The sequence below is a fragment of the Hypanus sabinus genome, chromosome 14 (genome assembly GCF_030144855.1).
Source record: "Hypanus sabinus isolate sHypSab1 chromosome 14, sHypSab1.hap1, whole genome shotgun sequence".
Lineage (NCBI taxonomy): Eukaryota > Metazoa > Chordata > Chondrichthyes > Myliobatiformes > Dasyatidae > Hypanus > Hypanus sabinus.
In genome coordinates, this window is record NC_082719.1 from 20,967,614 (window position 1) to 20,990,729 (window position 23,116).

At 39.4% G+C, this 23,116-nt stretch overlaps 1 protein-coding gene across 1 annotated transcript in view; it reads left to right on the plus strand.

Annotated features, from left to right (window-relative positions):
• Window positions 1–460: 460 nt before the first annotated feature.
• The window catches only part of LOC132404596 (stearoyl-CoA desaturase 5-like), a 97,931-nt gene continuing 75,275 nt past the window's right edge, over window positions 461–23,116 (plus strand). Inside the window, exons 1-2 of the mRNA XM_059988869.1 lie at window positions 461–767; window positions 7,219–7,349. Of these exons, the coding sequence (XP_059844852.1) occupies window positions 611–767; window positions 7,219–7,349 (288 nt within the window). The 5' untranslated portion in view covers window positions 461–610. The remainder of the gene's footprint in view (window positions 768–7,218; window positions 7,350–23,116) is intronic.

Consider the following 23,116-nt stretch of genomic DNA (forward strand, 5'->3'; position numbering starts at 1 on the left):
GCTCCGGTGTCTGTATGTCTGGGTGCACGTCCCCCCCACGGCTCCGGTGTCTGTATGTCTGGGTGCACGCCCCCCCCCGGCTCCGGTGTCTGGGTGCACGCCCCCCCCCCGGCTCCGGTGTCTGGGTGCACGCCCCCCCCCGGCTCCGGTGTCTGGGTGCACGCCCCCCCCGGCTCCGGTGTCTGGGTGCACGCCCCCCCCCCCCGGCTCCGGTGTCTGGGTGCACGCCCCCCCCCCCCCCGGCTCCGGTGTCTGGGTGCACGCCCCCCCCGGCTCCGGTGTCTGGGTGCACGCCCCCCCCCCTCCGGCTCCGGTGTCTGGGTGCACGCCCCCCCCGGTTCCGGTGTCTGGGTGCACGCCCCCCCCCCCCCCGGTTCCGGTGTCTGGGTGCACGCCCCCCCCCCCCCGATTCCCTGCCGAGGAAGGTGTTGCTGCAGTCGGCGCTACAGGTTGAGCCGCGCTGATGCCTGGCTCTGATTGGCTGCGCGCTGCCAGAAGGCGGCCGGCTGCCGGGTCCTGGGTCCCGAGCTCCGCTCACTGGCGCGAGATGCCCGTTCTGTCCGCCTGAGCGCGCTGGCGCCGAGGTGAGACGACGGGCGCACTGGCCGGCATGGAGCGTGAGGAGAAGACGGGCGGTGGGCGGCCGGAGGTCCGGCCCACGCACAGCATCGTCTGGAGGAACGTCGCGCTGATGAGTTTGTTGCACCTGGGCGCCGTGTACTCGCTGAGCCTCGTCCCGTACGCCCAGCCGCTGACCTGGCTCTGGGGTGAGTGAGCGGCCGGCCGCGGGAAGTCGCCCCGATGGCGCAGCATCTTTCCCCGCCGTCCAAGTGGCGTTGGCCCGGCGCCCAGACTCCCTCCAGAGCAACTTGCCCGCTGGGGTAAAATGTCGAAGTCGCTCCCGAAATGAATGCTTGCTGTGGTACTGGGGAAACTGCGGGTCTAGCGGGCGCCCTTAAATACTCTGAAGGGTGAGAAACGAGCACCCAGACAGTTGGCGACCCCCAGCCGCCACTCAGTCTCATCAGTACCGACCTCAACTCTGCTGTCTTTGCCCCGTCTCCCCATTTCACACTCCTCCTCTTACCTCCCCCCCCCCCAGCCTGTCCTTTCAGTATCCCCCTTCGCCTCCCAGCCCCTGACATTTCCGTCCCCCACTCGGCCCTTTGCAGTTGTGACCCATGATGGTCCAACTTTATTCCTCTTCAGCCCCGCTTATTTTATCCCCCGTTTCCAAACCCCTGCAGCCTGAATTCTCAAAAAAAATCACCCGACCTGCTGCTGAGAGCGCAGAGCTGCATCGGTGAATGCACAAGTGTAACAATGACTAATTGTCCACGGTTAAAGAATTTTCATGCATTTGAATACCAGTGGTGAGAAGAACACGTTTTTAATCGCACTGATGGTTTGTACCACGGTGCTTGCTGTAAAAGTCTGCAGTGGCTCAGGGAAATTGCATTCACAGAATGACACATCAGATTTGATTTCCATAAGTATCAATGTCTGGTCAGGGAAAGGGAATGTATTAGTGCTTAATCTGGTATCATGTGAATAATTGAACATTCTTAATTCGATTTTAAATGGTTATTTGCTTAAAAGTGCATGGTGAATGTTTGTGACCCTCTTTAAATAACTCGTTTATTTAACACTTTCTTAATGCAGTACTGTAAATGCTCCCACGGCATTTTACAGGAGTGTAAACCAACACAATTTGACGTAGAGCCACAGGAAATTAAAGGTGATTAGTGGTTTGGCTAGCGGCATTTTTAAAGAGATGGGAAAATAATTAGAGAAAGGTGTTGCCCTATTCAGATTAATTTCAGTCTGCAAATACAGATGTCAAGAAATGTTATAAATTTAATTCCATTGAGGTAATCTTGTCTTAATCTATCAAGAGAGTCAAAATATTGCCAGTCATAGAGTTATGACTGACAGAATTCCCAGTCTGGGTAAATAACATAACAATAACTTTCTATAACATGTAGGAATTCAGTGTTTCTTTAGCTGAACAGATTTGCAGCTGCCCTTTATTGCAGAATTAATAGTGAATAATTTATGTTTTACATAAGCTGCAGCAAGTGCAGCTTTTGTCTAAAGATATAAATTATTAGATAATCTTGAAGTTAATTAAATTAGCATGAACTGTTTAATGGAAATTCAACAAATTGTTTAATGTTAACTTAAAAGCCAAATAAAACTATCCTTAACTAAAAGGAAGTTGCAGGTCTTGAATTTTGGGTTTGAAATCTGAATTGTCTGATATTCAAACTTTAATTGTTGTGCCTCTTGGGTGACTGTAGGCATGCATTCACATACAGAAAGTCAACAGGACATGCATTGATTCAAAGCAATATAAAAGGTACCAGTGGTAAGCAGAAAATTAAACCTTCCATTATTACAAATCCACTATTTAAAGTTATAAAAACATATTGACATAGTTATCCAGTAAAATGTTAAAGAGAATTCGATGAGCTTGGTCACCCTTTTCGGTCATCATGGATGTTTTTGTTTAAAAAAAATATTGAAAACACCAAGTTTATAAGCAACTGCCTATGTTTAATCAGAAACAGCTGTAATGAATGAAATAAGACTTAAATTAAAATGTAAGATATTTCTTTTTCTTTTCAAGAATTTTCTGTAGATTTATTTTGAAAACTAGCCTTATTCAAATGGAAGTGATGGCAGTAATCTTTATTTTATGAAAAACAGTAAGTTGCATTTATAGAGCATGTGTTTATAACTCAAAACACCCCAAGGCAGTTCACAAGAGTATCAACAAACAGAATTTGACAGGACATATGTGAAGATGCTAGCAGAGGTGACTGCCACCACTGGGATCTTGTCTTTGATGTCCACAGAAGTTATTGTCATCTCCAAATTGCTTTAGGTAAGTCATAACAGGTGTAGATAACCAACACAAACAGAAATTAACTTCTCCAATAGGCTACAGTAGTGATTAAAATCAGGTTTAATAACACTAGCAAATGTCATTAAATTGGTTGTTTTGCAGCAGCAGTACATTGCAATACAAAATAAAAACTATATAATAAGAACTATATATGTAGTGCAAAAAGAGAACAAATAAATGAATCAACCATAATCCATAAACTTGAAAACATTGTCACAGTGATTCACTCTGCATTACAGAAAAAATTGTCCTTAATAGCTGAGTATTAAATTGTAGTTGTCAAAGACAACTAGCAATTAAAAATTGGATGACTAAAAACTTTGACAGAGATTTTTGGGAACAGCAGGATGAGAGGTAGAGGTTTAGCAAGAATTTCGGATGAGGCCATATTGTCTAAAGTATGGCAGCATAAGTAAGTAAATAATTTGCACATTTAAGCCAGAGCACAGTATGTCTTGTTCAAATTTTGTGTAAAACTTAACTTCTTGTGCACAACCTATGCATACCACTTCCTAAAACTTTGCATAAAGGGAATGAGTTGTTCAGAGCATGAGTTAGTTTAGTGACTTTATTTTGCATTTGTTGTCAATTTGTTTTTGTCAGTCACAGTGGGTACATGAACTTCTGGTTCAAATTCAATTGTTCAACCATGAATACAGCCAGACGAGACAGCGTTATTTACACTGGGGCCAAGTTTCAAAACACAGTACAGTACCAGTAGTCACACACAGAACAAGGCACATTTAGTGCATACAAGTACAGTGACTTTCCATAAAATTCCATTTCGAGATCACAATGGCAGAAGCAGAAATTTAGGGGCTTGCTAATTCAAATGAGTTTAAAAATAGTCTTATGTACAGCAATTACATAATCCCTCTGCTTAAATGTTAAGAGTGCGATATAGTTTTGTGCCCACAGAGAAATTAGAGTGAAAAGATTCAGTAAAGTTCTATTATGAAAGTATAGGTGGTATCTAGGAACCGATGTTCATTGTTTAGCTCATAACAAGCAACATACTTTAATCAACGAAAGCAGTATATTTAGTTCTACATATTTTTCCTAACGCTTTATATTATACATTTTAAGAATAAGAGTGCATTGAATTTCAGCCACATTAGGATTATTACTTTTTTCAATTTACTCTTCCTGCTAGGCTTGCTGCAACATTAATCTGTCAGTAATATCAGATAAATCTTTTGGATGTGAATCTCTCAGTGTTCAGATTTCTCTCCAATGTTCCCAAGGTTGTATATATCATCCATCACTTTTTCACATCTTTTCAAATTTTAGGGAATAGAGAAAATAATGGGTTGCTTTTGCACATATGGTTACCTTTAAAACAATGTGGGGAAAAATGAACTTTGGGAAAAGAAGGAAAATCAATATTCCCAACACATAACATTAAAACTATTTCTTAACTGGTTAGATCCTGGATTATACTTCCTATTTTCGGACATATTGAGAGTGAAGTTCAGCTTTATTGGAGCAAAGTAAAATTTCTTATTGAATTTGCAACCTATTTTATACTAATTTTCTTTATCTGTGAAGTCAACAGGAAATAAAATGAGAAAGTGTCACTTTTATGTTGCCTTTTTTTGCAGAAATGCCCAAGACAAATTTATAGCGATGTCTCCACCACACCCCACCTCACCTCACTACCGGTATTTAGAAAAAATGATCCTGTGTTATCTCATGAGATACTTTAAAAGATAGATTGTTCCAGACCGTATTTGGAGTTTCCGTACAGTTTGGTCATCCCATTACAGGAAAGATGTCAAAGCTTAGGAGAGGGTGCAGAAAAGGTTTACTGGGATGTATACTGCGTCCGGTGCGGCCTTTTATGTATTGGTGAGACCCAACGCAGACTGGGAGACTGTTTTGCTGAACACCTATGCTCTGTCTGCCAGAGAAAGCAGGATCTCCCAGTGGCCACACATTTTAATTCCAGGTCCCATTCCCATTCTGATATGTCTATCCATGGCCTCCTCTACTGTCAAGATGAAGTCACGCTCAGGTTGGAGGAACAACACCTTGTATTCCGTCTGGGTAGCCTCCAACCTGATGGCATGAACATTGATTTCTCTAACTTCTGTTCATGCCCCCCTCCCCTTCTTACCCCATCCCTTATTTATTTATTCCCCCCTCCTTTTTACTCTCTCTCTGCCCCTCTCACAAATACTCTTTGCCTATTCTCCCTCTGGTGCTCCCCTCTGCCTTTCTTTCTCCTTAGACCTCCTGTCCCATGATCCTTTCCCTTCTCCAGCGGTGTATCCCTTCTGCCAATCACCTTTCCAGCTCTTAGCTTCACCCCTCCTCCTGTCTTCTATCATTTCAGATTTCCCCCTCCTCTATCTTTTTCAGTTAGTCCTGAGGAAGGGTCTCAGCCTGAAACGTCAACTGTACTTCTTCCTATAGATGCCTGGCCTGCTGCGTTCCACCAGCATTTGTGTGTGTCACTTTAACAGGATGTTGCCAGGATTAGAGGACATGGGCTATAACGAGAGATTGGACAAACTTAGGTTGTTTTCTTGGGAGCGGTGCAGGCTGAGTCAAGATCTGGTAGAGGTTTATAAGATTATGAGAGGCATAGAAAGAGTAGACGAGTATCAAAATTTTTCCAAGGGTTGAAATATCTAATACCATGGGTGTGCAATTAAAGTGAAAGGGGTAGTTTCAGAGGGGTTATGAGGGGTAAATTGTTTACAGATTGTTGGGTGCCTGCACTTAAGGTGAGAGGGGTATTTTTCAGAGGAGATATGAGGGGGGTAAGTTTTTTTTAAGCTAAGTGTTGGGTGCCTGGAATGAGCTGCCTGGGGTGGTGGTAGAGACAGAAACATTACCAACTTTTAAGAGATAGGCACATGAATGTGAGGAAAATGGAAGAACATGGACACTGTGTAGGCAGAAGAGACTAGTTTGATCATTTGATTATCTAATTACTAGTTGGCCATTTGATAACTAATTTAATTGGTTTGGTACAGCATTGTGGGCCAAAGGGCCTGTTCCTTGACTACTGTTATATGTTCTGTTTTCCAGCCCAAAATGCTCTTAGTTATTTTAATTAGGTTGGGATAAAAGGGAATGCAAACATTGAAAATCTGAAAAAACAAACATTACAGGTATCCCTATTAGGCAAAATCATCTAGAGCATTAGCCCCTTGTTAGTGTTTAGTAATTGTGTCTGCTGTAGTTTTGTGAGATCTGAGGTAGTGGATGAAGCCAAAATAGAAATTGCAGACTCTGCCTCAGGTGGTACATATTGGGGTGGGTGGATGGGTGGTTTAGAAGGCAGGGTTATTGTGTGTTTGTGTGCTGAAGTCTTGGTGTCATCATTTTGAGTAGTCACTGCACAGAGTTCCCAAGAATCAGTAGCACTATTACCATTTTTCGAAGGAGGTGGATCTTTTCCTCTGTCTTAACTTTGTCACTTGCTGTGATAGAGCTCTGAATAGATGATCTGTTTTGGAAGTATAATATAGACCATGAATTTGTCATCTGAGCTGATTAAATGTAACTTGGGACAGAAACGTTGCCCTGGAAAAAGATGCTGATCACTTGCCCAGTCATTGGGTTTGGATAAATGTGTTGAGTAGCAATGGTTAGGCATGTTGAATCACCAGTGAGCCTTGTTGTAGGAGTCCATATCCCAGAGGTCTGTAGGAGGGCATAGATGACTGCTTCTAGGAAGGCCATGAGCTTGGTGCCAGGTTTGAGATCTTTTCTTTGGGTAGCCAGAGTCTTTGCTGGCATGGTGATGATGAATTTCATCAACATCTGCCTTCATTAAGCGGTGACAAATCAGTCTTGTTTCTAAACGCAATAAATTCTGCAGATGCTGGAAATCCAAAGTGAGACACACAAACTGCTGGAAGAACTTAGCGGGTTAGGCATGGAAATGAAATGATTTTTCAGTCCTGAAGAAGGTCCTTGACCCAAAACATTGACTGTCCACTTCAGTGGATGCTGCCTGGCCTGCTAAGTTCCTCCAGCATTTGTGTGTGTGTTTTTTTTAATGGGTGCTACATGACATGCTACGTATTTCCCTGGTTTTGTTTTAGTATTGTGTACACTTTGCTCAAAAATTTCATGTTTGCAATATAATTTGGAAATTATCCCTTGGGTCAGGCATGCATCTATCTGCTTGAGGTTAAGGAGTGAAGAAGCAATTATTTCACTAAAGAGATGAATAACAGTGAATGCATGGAAATCACTTGCATGACTCACATTGTTTTACTGAATGTCCCAGCAGGCAGTCATGAGCATAGGGATAAAAAGTGCCATGATATTAATCCCACTTTTCTGCTCCACAGCTTATATTTGTTTTCTGATAACGGCCCTCGGAGTGACAGCTGGTGCACATCGTTTATGGAGCCATCGGTCTTACAAGGCAAAACTGCCACTACGGATGTTCTTGGCTGCTGCCAACTCCATGGCTTTTCAGGTGACCCTTCTGACTGTAAAATGTTTTAAATCTAGCATTAATATCTTGGTCATTAAATTGTGGATATACTTAAATTTATTATGTAGAAATGAATTTAAATCAAACAGTCTAAAAATACATTTTGATCTAATTTTTATTTAATATGAAATATTCTACGTTTTATTTGAACTTGACTTGCGTTTAAAAAAAAATCACTGAATTTAAACCCTTTGGCTCCATGCAAACATTCTGTTACCCATTTCATTCAGTCCTTTGTATTTTATTGGATCAGTAGAGAGTTTAATATCAGCGATCTGAAGTATTCTTTGTAGTAAGCAATTAAAATATAAACTTTAATCCATCTAGGATGTGATGATGGTGCATGCCATAGGCAATGAATCTGTAATATATTAATATGTTAATCATGAAAGAATAGGATGTGTAACAAAAACAGTTTATTCTGCAAGAGACTAGACTTAATAGCTAGTGAGTCACAATTAGTTCTGTGAGTGGGATTCAAGTTAAATAATGTGGCAATTAATTACACACTGTTTATGCTACACTTGAGTTGAATTCAAATGAATAAGACTTCAAGACAAGTGCTGCTGTCAAATGAGCTGTGTTGCTGTGTGAATTGACTTACAGGCATCAATAACTAATTTGTTGATACTGACTGCAATTTGTAATGAAGCATGACTATGGACATACCTTGGAACACTATGTGAAATATTATCAAATGACGTTTTGGTAGGGTGACACATGAAAGTCTGGTTTAAAGGGTGATCATAATGACACCTTAGATATCTGTATTCTCTTGTTTAGTAATTTACTTACAAACTAAACATTTTGCCCAGAATTTTTAACTAGTTGCTTTTCTGAAGAACCCCCAATCCATTTAATGCTTAGATTTAACTAATATCTCTTTTGCCTTATTTGATTTCTATATCAAAAAGCTGAGTAAGAATTCTGAACCAGAGTTGGTTTTTCTCTGTTAAAATCCCTTTATTGAACAATAGTTCTAAAGGCAGAGGCTTAGAAATTCGTCTACATCCACTAAAGGTCTCACAACCCTTCCATGTTGGAAGTGCATATCCATATTGGTAAAACATGTCCACTGACATCCAGGATTTCTACTGAAGTTTAATTAAGACACTCTGATATTAGGATACTCCTATAGCCATATTGACACTAACAGAATGGATGAGTGGGTGGTATTTTGGGTGGTATTTTTAAGTAATCATCTAATCGTTTTAGAATCTTTTAATATGGCTGTCTATTTGAGCAGTTTGTACTAGTGATGCTGACCTGAAATGTTCTAATTTTGAGATAATAAAATAGAAGGGAAGAATTTTGTATGGAAATCTCATTCTACTGTAAAACCTCTTGCTGACAGGTCTTTTGAGGGCATATATGACTGCGCATACTTTGAATTTGCCAACAGGGCAGCTTTGTTTTATAGAGCAATAGTTGTGTTCCTACAGACAAATGTTTCACACAGTCACAAAAATGGTGAAAACTTGGCAGAAGCCCTCAAAAACAGCAGATTGTCAAGAAAGGCCACTATAAATTATGGTCAGAAATTGCTTTCGACTTTTGAAGCCTCATATTTTTATACAGTGGTTTGAATGTAACTTCTAATATTTTGCTCTTACGATATGGCAGATCACTTGTAATTCTTTAATTGAGAAAAACAGCTGAAAAATAGAATTGATTTTGGTCAGGCTAGCACTTTGAGGAAGTTTGTTTTTCTGGGCCCTCTTGCAAGCAGTAAGTCTTGTTTATTTGCAATTACTCATATTCTTCTGCCCTACGTTGAGCTGAGGCTGCTTCCTTTCCCCCCATTATCTGATGATAGAAAGTAGAATATGAATTCTAAAATTGGGTATCTAAATTTTCAGCAACAGCCTTTCTAAAATAGCATGTGACTGACTTAAAAAAAAGTTGATGCAATGAGGTAATTAAGCTGGAAAAAGGTGTAGAGAGGATTTAAGGGTGTTGCTGGCACTCAGACTGAGTTATGGGGAGAGTTCAAACACATTGCAGGGGGTTGGGAACCTGAGTGCCCGGGAGGATAGTGGAGTGGATATGGGAACAAATGTTGTTAAGTCTACATACAGAGATAAAAATCAAATGGTCAAGCAATGTTCTGAGTTGTGTATGCAAGGAGTATTGTAGGAAAGGTGGATGAGTTTAGAGCATGGAATTGTAGCCATTAGTGAGACTTGATTGCAGGAGGGGTAGGACTGGCATCTCAAAATTCCAGGATCCTGGTGTTATAGATGTGAAATAGCAGGAGAGATTAAAGGAGAAAGGTGCCATTACTAGTCTGGGGGAATATGTTCAAACAGGCCAGACTGGAGTGCTAGTCTATTGAGGCTATATGCCTTGAAATGAGAAAAGAAAGGGATGACTGTGTTAATCAGATTATATTATAGACCACCCAGTAGTCAGCAGGATTTAAAGGAGCAGATTTCTAGAGCGATTGCAGACCGTTGTGAGAAAAATAAAATTGTGATAATGGATGATTTATCTTTGCAAATACTGACTGGGATTCCCACAGTGTAGAAGGGTTGGATGGGATAAAGTCTGTCAAATGTGTTCGTGAACATTTCTTTTATCAATACATAGCAAGCAGAGAGTGAGATAATGTATATTCTATTAGGGAATGAGACCAGTTAGGAGATAGAAGTGCATGTAGGGGAACACTTTGGATCTAGTTTCAAGATGATTATGGAGTAGGATAGATCTGGTCCTTGTGTTGAGATTCTGAATTGGAGAAAGGCCAATTTTGATGCCATCAGAAAAGATCTGGCAAGTATAAACTGGGATGGGTTGTTTTCTAGCAAAGGGATGCTTAGTAAATGGGAGGCCTTCAAAGGTGAAATTTTGAGTGTACGAGGTTTGTACGTTCCTGCCAGAATTAAATGGCAAAGCTTTCTTTTTTCTTTTTACAATATTTTTATTCAGAAGAAGAAAAAAAGATTTACAGAGTGCAACACATAGGTACATCTCAACATAACTTGTGTACATTCATATATTGTGATAAAATTGATCAAAATGTTATAGCATAACACATAAAGGTATACCACTCTGTAATCAAAAATTTAAAGATAGGTCATACATCATAAAAGAATTTTTTTTTACATTAAAAAAAGTCAACCCCCTACCAACTACCAAAGAAAAAAAGCTGATGGATGATAATGGATAAATTAGTAAAGAAAACATATTGGCTTAAGAAGAGAAGATAAAAATATACATAAAAGACTGTGCACTGTTAAACTTTATAAATTGGAAAAGTAATTTAGGAAAGGTCCCCAGATATCATAAAAAGATTGTTTCGAATTTAAGACTGGGCAGCGAACCTTTTCTAAATTTAAATAAGACATAATATCACGCAGCCATTGAAGATGTGTAGGAGGGGTAGACTCCTTCCATTTAAGCAAGATTGGTCTCCTTGCTAAAAGAGAGGTAAAAACTAAAACCTGTAGGTTAGAAGTATTTAAAGTTATATCTTCACCTGCAATAATACCAAACAAGGCAGTAGGGGGATTTAGGTCAAATTGGACCCTAAAAAGTTGTGAGAAGGTATGGAATATTTCCTGCCAAAACTTTTCAATTTTAGGGCAAAACCAAAACATGAATTAAAGAGGCATCCCCAGAGTTGCATTTATTACAAAGTGGAGAAACATTCAGATAAAAACTGGACAACTTCTGTTTAGAAATGTAAGCTCTATGAACCACTTTAAATTGTAGAAGAGAATGATGAGCACAGAAAGATGATTTATTAACCCGTTTAAGAATTTTATTCCATCCAGCATCAGAAATCTGACAATTTAGGTCATACTCCCATGCTTTTTTAATTTTATCTAAAAAGTCTTGTCTAGATTCAATCAACAAGTTATAGATACCAGTAATAGAACCATTAACAAAAGGTTTTAAATTTAAAAGACTGTCCAGTAAATTTTTATCAGGATCTATAGGAAAAGTAGTTAATTGGAAATGTAAGAAATCTCTAATTTGAAGGTATCTGTAAAAATATGTTTTTGGGAGTGCAAATTTAGTTGACAATTGGTCAAATGAAGCAAGAGATCCTGAGATAAATAGGTCCCAAAAACACTTAATACCTAGTTCATCCCAATCCTTAAAAGACTTTATCAGTCATGGAAGGGATAAAAAAGTAATTAAGGAGAATGGGAGATGATAATGAAAAATTTGCTAAACCAAAAAATTTTCTAAATTGAGACCAAATCCTTAAAGTTTGCTTAACAATTATGTTATTTTATTTGCTGAAATAGAAGAATATGATCCAAGAAGAGAGACAATAGAGGAATTTTTTACAGAATTAACTTCTAAGGAGACCCATGATGGGCAATCTTTACGATAAATATAATAAGACCAGAAAGTAACTTTCCTTATATTGGCAACCCAATAGTAAAATCTAAAATTGGGTAGGGCTAATCCACCCATCTCTTTATTTCTTTGTAGTGTTACGAACCCTGTAACTGGGTATCTTACCAGCAAAGATAGGAGTATCCGTTGAAGTCTGATGGTAGTATTTTTAACAGTATTTATTAGTAAAAATACACAAAAATAATATCAATGCAAATATACAGATAATATGACATCAATACTAAACCTGAAAGTGCGGGTATAATAATAATCAATAAGAAATAAGCTCTATCGTTGTCTAGGGGATAATGAATTGTCCGATGGAAATATAAAGTTCAGTTCATGCAGGCTGCTGTAGTTGCTGGTCACTGTGATGCAATTGTTGGAGAGAGAGAGGGGGAGAGAAAAAGCAGTAACAACTATTAACTTGCCGACTTTCCTTTTACGATCTTGATCCTTCGATGCGTTACTGTTGTGGCCATTTACGTATGACCCCTCCGTCCTTGAGCTAGACCGTTCCGTGGAGGACTCGTCACCTAGGCAAGGGTGGACACACACAAGCCCCCACTGGTCTCGTAGCGTCTGTCCTGGTGCGTCTGAGGGGTGTTCCCCAGACCCTACTTTTATCCCCACTCACGGGGTCTCAGATGTCAATCAGGTTGGGATGATGCAATCCCTCAACCAGACCACTCTGGTTGCCCCCTGAGGGGTTTCAATGAATAGAACAGTACTCAGTACACGATTCCTTCTCCAAGAGACAATAAAAGTAATCTCTCTCTTTGTCAATAGGAGACATTTCAACCTGTGCTGTGCCCCTCTCTCATAAATTTGTATGAGCTGTTTATCTCTCTCATTTCCTTTGATAACAGCATCGGAATAGTAGCGATTTGCGATTCTCCAAGGGGGGGGTGCATTGGCAATTCTGTACCCTTCTGCCTATCAGAGTTGCTCCTCATTCGTAACACCCCCATCCTTCTAAGAATTTTTACCACAGGGAAAAATTAACTAAGAGTCTTACAGAATTTCAGAATCTAACACAATACAAAACAGTTTTTCACTACAGAGTAATACAGTTATACATTCAATTTAGCATCTAAACAGTTAGCGATTACATTGTCACTTCCTTTAATATCTTGTACCTTAACAAATTCCTGTAGCACCAGACTCCAATTTAATAACCACCTATTTTTATTCCTTTTCTTCAGCAAAACAAAACTAAAGGGTTGTGATCTTAAGTGTATAATACAAAATGTGAACCAATACATGTGTGATTATTCTGTAGTACATTACAAAAGATTATGCAAATACTAATCTTTATTTTACTTTTAAACTCAACAGTCAATCTTCCATGGTGGTGTCTTTATTATTTACATGCTTTGTTGAAATCCCTTAAAACCAGATTCTGTTATTTAAAGTGGCATTTTTTTCAATCTTCGCCCCTTTTCCATTTAATTCTCACGTGGTTAGCTTGCTCACCAGTGTGGAATAGGTTTTTGCATACTCCTTTCATAGAAGTTATTTTATCAGCAATGTTTTCCAAACTTAGCCCATCTTCTGAACTTCCACACAATTCTTTATTTTTAAGCAAGTCGTTAGTTTTATCTTCAGGACTCTTCATTCTATTAGTTTTCAGTTTAATATCTGCAAGTGATCCCTCTTTGTCCAAACAACATTTCAAATTCTGCCTCTTCACAGCACACCCTTGAATAACATTAGCGAGTGGGATACCTTTTCATTCCAAATCAAACTGTAATTGATTCGCAGGCACCTTGTTAACAAGCCATTGTTCCTTCAGCCTGGTTACTGCTTCTGATACCAATCCAGACTTTAAATTTTCTTCATTCAATTTAGGAACTGCACTTTTCCCTTCTCCTTTAATAATAATATCCACATCACCACCTTTTATCTCCTCACTAACTTTTAACACACCTTCGAACACAAACAACTGGGAATTCTCACTTCCCACTATTACCAAGGTTAACCCTTTCTTCATTGAACCAAGTCCATCTGACCCACAAGGACTGCATTCCTTTTTAACTGAATCAGATACCTCAGACTTTTCCTGAGTTTCATTACTAGGTTCAGTACCACGTGCGTCCACATCTTGAACACACTCAAACGGGACATCTGCCTCTTCCAGGCTTTCAATACCCGTCCCCTTTTCAAATTCTAAGTTCCCCTGATCCTCCCAGTTACTTTCTGGGCAACTCCCTTCTGGAGTAAACTCAACCCTGCGGGCTGAAACAACCTCATCTGCCAACCCATCAGACTCCTTCAAGGTAATGGCATCCTTTTCATCTAGGACTGCCCTTATTTCATTATCGGGAACACATTTAAATTCTTCAACTTCTTCAAACAGATCTGTCAAGCCAGACAGATCATCCATGTCCAACCCTGGACCTTCTAACAGCCTTATCTGTTTCTCGTTTTTACTCTGTGCCTCTATAAATTCCCTCCTGGTTAAGGGTAGGTCTGTCTCCTCTCCATTACTCTCTTTCACCTCCCTATTCTCTGTTTTACCACCCTCTAACCACTCATGGTACAGGGTCAGTAAAAACGTCTCAGCCAATTCGATACAGGACTCATTTAAACTGGTCTCTTTCTCAGCTGCCTTTCTCGACGTGCTGCGAGTGATCGCACATGCGAGATAGATCTTGGAACCTAGGGGCGGGTCATCAACACTTACAGGCTTGCTCGTCAGCTTCACTGCTGAACACACGTCACCACCTGCTAAATTGTTACCAAGAAGGACGTCCACGCCTTCTTTTGGGAATTCTACTTGCACCCCTATTTCAACTGGTCCAGATACCAGATCACAATTTATAATGATCCTATGCAAAGGTACAGCTTCTGTCCCTTTTCCTATGCCTCTCAAAACTACCTCTCCCGTCTCAGGACCAAAATCTAGTACCTTACCGAGAATCAATGACTGCTGAGCTCCAGTATCTCTCCAGATTCGCACGGGAACTGGTGTTTCTCCCTCTTTCACAGACACGGTCCCTTCTGAAATAAATTTCTCACGCCCCTCTCGTATTCTATCTACCTGGGGCTTTCTCGTCGATTTGCTGATCGACTCAATACAACTTGTAGGGACTGCTGCTTTCCCTTTTCCTGTCTCCTTCCTCGGAGCAAAGCACTTAGATGCAATATGACCAACCTTTCCACAATTAAAACAGGTCAAGCCAGGAACCTTCCTGCCAGCCTACCTTTCTTCCTCCTCATTTTTACCACTAGCTCCTGGCTTAGTTTCCCCTTTAGCCGGCAGGCTTTCTCTACCGTCCCTACGGTCTTTCTGATAACTTTTATTCGAGAAAAACTGTCTTGTGGGTTAGGGCATATTCATCTGCGAACCTGGCAAATTCTGATAAAGACTTATTCGGCTTCTCGTTCAAATACATCCGGATATCATCTGAAACACAACCTTTAAATTCCTCAATCAAAATTAACTCCCTGAAACGCCGAAAATCCTCTTCCACCCTTTCTGCTGCACATCAGTGATCCAAGAGCACACCCTTCTCATAGGCGAACTCTGCATACGTCTGATTTCACACTTTCTTTAAATCTCTGAACTTTTGTCTATAGGCCTCAGGTACCAATTTGTAGGCCCGAAGAATAGCCTGTTTTACTTCCTCGTAATTCTCATACTCCTCCTCCTCCACAGACAACGCCGCATATGCCCATTGTGCCTTCCCTTTTAACACACTTCGTAACAACGCCACCCACTGATCTCTGGGCCACTTCTGATTCACTGCCACCTTTTCAAAATGCAAGAAATAACTATCAACATCCGTCTCCTCAAACGGAGGTACTAACCTAAACTCCCTACTAACATTAAACCTCTCCTCTCGGTCTGCCCCTTGAGCTCTTCACTGTTGCCTTAACTTCTCCATGTCCAGCTCATGCTGCCTCTGTTTCTCCTTCTCCCTCTGGTTTTCAGCTCTTCTCCTTTTCAGCTGCTTCCAGCTGTTTTGACCTAATTTCATGCTCCCTCTTCGCCTCTAACTACTTTAGCTGGAGCTCATACTCCCGTTTCCTCTGTTCCGTGTCCAGCCTCAATTTTTCCAACTCTAACTGAACCGTCCCACTAGCTGGTACCTTTTCAGGGGTAGGTTCCGCTACCTCAGCCAAAAACACCTCCTTATTAACATAATACTGAACTCTGGCCTTCTGTATCTCCCACTTTTTCATTGACGACTTCACCTCTGTGAGTTTTAATCTTTTCACAATATTTACGAAGTCCGACTTTGTGGCATCCTCTAGTGCCTCCAGAGTAGGTTTTTTTTGTAAATTCGTCTACGTCCATCTTTGCTGGTTTCCCATCTGGTTACCCATGCAACCAGATCCAAGTCTGGACTTAAAAGCCCAATGCACTGGCCTTCCAATTCAGTATCAATTCTCGAGAAGAGGCCCCAAGTTGTTACGAACCCCGTAACTGGGTATCTTACCAGCAAAGATAGGAGTATCCGTTGAAGTCTGATGATAATATTTTTAACAGTATTTGTTAGTAAAAATACACAAAAATAATATCAATGCAAATATACAGATAATATATGACATCAATACTAAACCTAAAAGTGCGGGTATAATAATAATAAGAAATAAGCTCTATCGTCTAGGGGATAATGAATTGTCTGATGAAAATATAAAGTTCAGTTCAGTTCATGCAGGCTGCGGTAGTTGCTGATCACTGTGTTGCAAATCACTGTGTTGCAATTATTGGAGAGAAAGAGGGGGAGAGAAAAAGCAGTGACAGCTATTAACTTGCTGACTTTCCTTTTACGATCTTGATCCTTCGGTGCATTACTGTTGTGGCCATTTACGTATGACCCCTCCATTCTTGAGCTAGACTGTTCTGTGGAGGACTCGTCACCCAGGCAAGGGTGGACACACACACAAGCCCCTACCAGTCTCGTAGCGTCTCTCCTGGTGCGTCTGAGGGGTGTTCCCCAGACCCTACTTTTATCCCCACTCACGGGGTCTCAGATGTCAATCAGGTTGGGATGATGCAATCCCTCAACCAGACCACTCTGGTTGCCCCCTGAGGGGTTTCAGTGAATAGAACAGTACTCAATACACGATTCCTTCTCCAAGAGACAATAGCAGTAATCTCTCTCTTTGTCAATAGGAGACATTCCAACCTGTGCTGTGCCCCTCTCTCATAAATTTGTATGAACTGTTTATCTCTCTCATTTCCTTTGATAACAGCATCGGAATAGTAGCGATTTGCGATTCTCCAAAGGGAGGGGCATTGGCGATTCTGTACCCTTCTGCCCATCAGAGTTGCTCCTCATTTGTAACAGTAGGTAAACTTTACTTAAATAACTTTACTTATTATTCCAAATATAAGATGTTAAAATTGAATCTAAAGAATCAAAGTAGGTCTTAGGAATAAAAATAGGTAAGGCCTGAAAAAGATAAAAATTTTAAAAAGATATAAAAATTTAGGGAGAATCTTCATTTTAATCAAATTAATTCGGCCAATTAGGGATAAAGAAAGAGGAGACCATTTAGAAAGTGTCTTTTTCACATAATTCAATAAGGGGTTTAAGTTTTCTTTAAATAAATTTTTGAAGTTTTTCGTAATTGTTACACCTAGATATGTAAATTGACTTGTAACAACTTTGAACGGAAATTTGGCATTTGATGACATTAGGTCATTTAAAGGAAATAGCTCACTTTTATCTAAGTTCAGCTTATATCCTAAAAAAAAACTAAACTGGGAAATTAAAGAAAGAACCGAAGGTAAAGAAGTTTCAGTGTTAGAGACAAAAAGTAAAATATCATCAGTGTATAATGAAATTTTATGAATCATACCTTCCCTTAGTGTACCAGAAATGTCCTTAGATTCTGAAAGTGCTATTGCTAAGGGTTCTATAGCTAAAGCAAAAAAGTAAAGGACTAAGAGGGCAACCTTCTCTAGTTCCCCGCTGTAATTTAAAGGGCTTAGAAATTTGGGAGTTAGTAATAACCTGAGCGGTAGGAGACAAGTAAATTAATTTAACTCAACGAATAAAATTACGCCCAAAATTAAACTTTTCTGAGGTCTTAAAAAGATAATTCCACTCAATCCTATCAAAGGCTTTTTCTGCATCTAAGGATAATATACACTGATTTTTTTTTGGATGGTGAATATGTCACATTCAATAACCGATGTATATTAAAATGTGAGTAATGATTTTTAATAAATCCTGTCTGGTCATGTGATATAGTAGATGGTAAAATATTTTTAAGTCTTCAAGCTAAGATTTTGGATAAGATTTTTGCATCAACATTTAATGAAGAGATCGGTCTGTATGAAGAACATTCAGCTGGATTTTTATGTTTTTTTAAAGAATAAGAGCTTCATAAAAAGATTGAGGGAGTTTACCTGATTTAAAGGGCTCTGATAAAACAGGATAATAAATAAGGTTTAAGTAAAGTAGTGAAAGTTTTATGAAACTCCCCAGGAAAGCCATCAGTTCTTGGGGTCTTACCAGAATGTAAAGCACGTGTAGCCTCAGCCACTTCTTCATTGGAAATAAGCTGATCTAACTGTGTTAGGCTATCAGCAGACAATGTAGGAATGTTGATATTACTGAAAAAAACATTCATATAGGTATCGTCTAAAGAAGAGTCAGACTGATACAACTTAAGGTAAAAGTCTTTAAATACGTTGTTAATTTCAGAATGGTCGGATATCTTAGTACCATTATCTTTAAAAATTTCTATGATTTGACGATTAACTGTAAAAGATTTTAAGCGATTGGCTAATAAACTACCTGATCCGTCCCCGTGAATGTAAAGTTGAGTTTTATCTCTCAACAGCTGTCGTTCAATTGGGTAAGTCAGCAGAAGATTATACTTGGATTTCAGTACGCTTATTATATATACTTGGATCTGGAGATGGGGCATACTTTCGATCAAGATCTTTTAATATTGCTGCTAGGTCAGACCTTTCTTTATCAGCTTTTTTCTTTATATAAGTAGAGTAAGAGATAATTTCTCCATGAATATATGCTTTAAAAGTATCCCAAACTATAGTACCAGCAGTATCTCCTTTAAAATTTTCTTTAAAGAAAAAAGTTTTCCAAAAACTTAAGAAAATTTTTATCCGATAACAATGATAAGTTAAAACGCCAACTTCTATTTGGTACAGAGCAAACAGGTAATCTTAAAGCCAGAAGCACAGGTGCATGATCAGACAAAGCAATCTCCTTATAATCACAGGATCGAACCAGTGGAAGCAAGTTTCTATCTATAAAAAAAGTAGTCAATCCGAGAGTACATATGATGAACCTGAGAGAAATATGAATATTCCTTTTCTTGGGGGTGTAAAAAATGCCACACGTCGATAATACCACATTGAAATAGAAAAGATTTAAAAAATAGGACTGATTTATTAGTGACAGGGGTCATACTTGAAGAGCGATCTAATATAGGGTCAAGCCAAAAATTAAAATCTCCACCCATCACTAAGGAATACTGATTCAAATCAGGCAGAAAAGAGAAAAGACGTTCAAAGAACAAGGAGTCATCTGTATTTGGAGCGTATACATTCGCAAATACGATTAGTTTATTCTTAAGACTACCCGAAACAATAACAAAGCGCCCATTTGTATCAGAAATTACATTATGTTGAATAAAGGATACATCCTGATCAAACAGGATAGAGACGCCTCTCGATCTTGATTGAGAGGGTGAGTGAAAATGTATACCCTTCCAACCTTTGAAAAAGCGTGAAATATCATCTTTACGAATATAGGTTTCTTGGAGAAAGATTATACGAGTTTTAATTCTCCTGATATAAGAGAAAATCTTATTTCGCTTAACAGGGTTATTTAGACCTTTCACATTAATATACTCAGTTTTAATAAAAGAATCCATCAAGTATCCTTTAGTAATGTATAAAAGGTAATCACAGACATTTAGATAGCGAATAAATAAAACAGTAAAAACCTCCAATCAGCTTTCTGGAAGAACCTATTTTCCCCCCCTCCCCCCTCACCTCCCCCCTCCAAAAGAGAGAAATCAGCCAAGGGAGGTTGAAGACTAATTCTAATGTTCCCAACCCAAAACTCCGGTGGCTCAAAAAAAAATGTATAGCTGAGCTGAGTAAACGATTGTAAATATATGTATACAAAAACAAAATATCAAAGTAAATAAGTTCACTATTTACGAGAAAAAACCATGGGAAAATATAAGTATTAATTTCAGTAAATAAGAAAGACAAATAGGGAAAATCAAATAAAGAAAATCAGTAAGTAAAACAACATATACTTACCGGCTACAAAGAAAAGGATTAAAGAAACAAATAGAAAATAATTAGAAAGGGAAGTGGTTTAGATAACTTCCTACATGACTAATTTAAGGCCTTCAAGGGAGAAAAAAAACCAAAATGACAAAATGTAAAATAATGAAAAAAGCAAAAACTAGCAATAGAATATTGTATACTATTGAAAAACAGTAAAAGACCGAAAAGTGTATAAATAATCAAAAGATAGGAAAAATCTGAATGAATTTAAAGTAAAGCAAAACACCCTAGTTTCATTCCTCAGTAATTACTACATGTATACCCTACATAATTACTTTCAGTCAAATTACTAAAAGGAAGGTAAAAATAAAAATATGACTGAGAGAATATAACATTTTGTTTAAAAAGAGCTGTGAAAAAGTAACATTAGGACCCATAAAAGGCAGAAAACAACAAAAGAGAAAATGGATGCAGTCTGCCTGCATATTTTGCATAGTTTGAAAGATAACAAGGCGTCAGTTACTTAAACAAATGGTTAAAACTTAGTAAAACCAAGAAACCTTGTTATCAACAAAGCACCAATTACTTGATTGAACACCTGAAATTAAAACATTTAGCATAAAGCAACTCGAGGTTAAATTTAAGCATGGAGACTATGTAAAAATTTCTTAGCTTCTTCAGGCTTCGTAAACCAAGAAACCTTATTAACAGAAGTAGTAACCTTGAGTTTACACGGATCTCTGAGAGAAAGGCGACAGCCAAGCTTAAAAAGATCAGACATGACCTCTTTAAAAGCCTGTCTAGCTCTTAAAACTTCCGGTGGATAATCTTGAACGATCCTAAACTGTTGATCACGAAATTGTAATAAGCGTTTCTTCCTTGATTCATGAAGGATCTGTTCTGTAATCTGATAGTTATAATAGCGAATGATAATAGAGCGAGGTTTGGCAGGATCCCAGTTAGGCAGGGCAATTCGGTGAATGTGCTCAAATTTTGGTAGTTCCTATAATATATTGGGGAATAAATCTTCTAGCATTTAAGCACAAAAATCGATAGGTTGATTACCCTCCAGTTTTTCAGGAAGCCCAAGAATTCTGATATTGCACCTTCGGCTCTTAGTCTCCAAATCTGTCAGTTTCTTCAGTAACGTGTCGTATTTTTTAAGTTGTTCCTTAGAAATTTTCTTGAAACCTTCGATATCCTTCTGTAACACCGGCAGAGATTCTTCGTGTAGTTTAATACGAATTTCATGGTCATTCACAGTCTGCTGTATACTTCCAAGTTTCCGATTAAGCGTTTTCAGTTCAGATTTAACCAGGTCAAAGGATTTCTGTAAGAAGTCAAACTTGGATTCCAAGTCATCCAGTTTATCCAGTTTTTCGAGTCTCTCTGACATTTGTTGAGACATTTCAGCCAAAGTCTCTAAAGTAACATCTTTTCTAGAGTGTTTTCTACTCATGGTGCTCTCACCGAAGTAGGTTTAAACAGCAAAGTAAGTGAATAATTTCAGAGCATGTAGCTACTGCAACCTACTCCATTACAGCCACCGGAAGTCCAGCTAAATGGCAAGGCTAACATGTTTAGGGGACCTTAGTTTTCGAGAGTTATTGTCATCCTGGTTAAGAAGAAGATGATGCATAGCAGATATAGTCAGCAAGGAACTGATGCACCATCAATAACTCTAGGAGACTGGAAGTGAACGATAGGCTTTTATTAACAGCGAAAAGGGAGCACGACCATGTCGAAGACTGAGGGAGGAGCAGTGCCCCAATTGCCTTTATACAGGGGTCTGTGGGAGGAGCCACAGGAGCAGTCAGCAGAGGGGCATGTCCAGACAGGTATACATAGTTTACCACAGGAACAAATTAAGTACTTGAGTATAAGAAGTGCAAGAGAAATCAGGGGTGCTAAAAGTAGGCATGAGGTTGCTTTAGCTGACAAGGTGAAGGACAAACTCAAGGTTGTCTACAGTATATTAAGAGCAAAAGGATAGCAAGGGACAAAATTGGTCCTCTTAACAATCAGTGTGGTCATCAATGATTGAGGTCAAAAGTGATGGAGGGAGAACTTAAATAGATTTTTTTGCATCTGTATTTTCTCAGGAGTCAAACACAGGCAATAGAGGTGAGGCAAAGCAGCAGTGAGGCCATGGACCGTACTCAGATTACAGGAGGAGATACTTGCAGTCTTGAGGCAAATTAGGGTAGATAGATCCTTGAGGCCTGACAGGATGTCTACTCAGACCTTGTGGGAGGCTAGTGCAGAAATTGCAAGGGCGCAAGCAGAGATGCTTAACAAGTCCTTGGCCATGATGAGGTGCCAGAGGATAGGAGGACAGCTACTATTGTTTTACTGTTTAAGAACAGTGAAAGAATAAGAATTTTGTCTAAGAATAAGCAGAGAAATTGTAGGCTGGTGAGACTGACGTCAGTAGTGGATAAATTATTGTAAGGTATTCTAAGGTTCAGGATATATAAGTATTTGGGTAGACAGGGACTGATTAGGGATAGTTAACATGGCTTTGTGCGTGTTAGGTCCCGTCTAACCCGTCTAATAGTTTTCGAGGAAATTAACAGGAAAGTTGATGAAACAAAAGCAGTAGATGTGGTCTATGTGGACTTTAACAAGGACTTTAACAAGGTCTCACATGGGAGGCTGGTCCAGAAGGTTGTGGCTCAGCATTCAAGATGAGGGAGTTAATTAGACTAGACATTAGTTTCGTGCTTTTCTGAAGACCTGTGCCTGTTGGTGTGTAATAGGGGTTAGTGCTGGGTCAAATGTTGTTTGTCATCACTATCAGTGATTTGGATGATGATGTGTTAAACTAGATCAGCAAGTTTGTGGATCACACAGATTGGGGGTGTTGGACAGCGAGGAATGTTATCAAAGTTCACAGCAGACTCTAAACCAGCTGGGAAAATGGGCTGAAAAATGGCAAATGGAATGTAATGCAGACAATCAGAGGCAGATAAGGTAGATATGTGGAATGCTCTGCCCCAGAAGGCAGTGGAGGCCAAGTCTCTGGATGCATTCAAGAGAGAGTTAGATAGAGCTCTAATAGATAGCGGGGTCAAGGGATATGGGGAGAGGGCAGGAACGGGGTACTGATTGTGTATGATCAGCCATGATCACAGTGAATGGCGGTGCTGGCTAGAAGGGCCAAATGGCC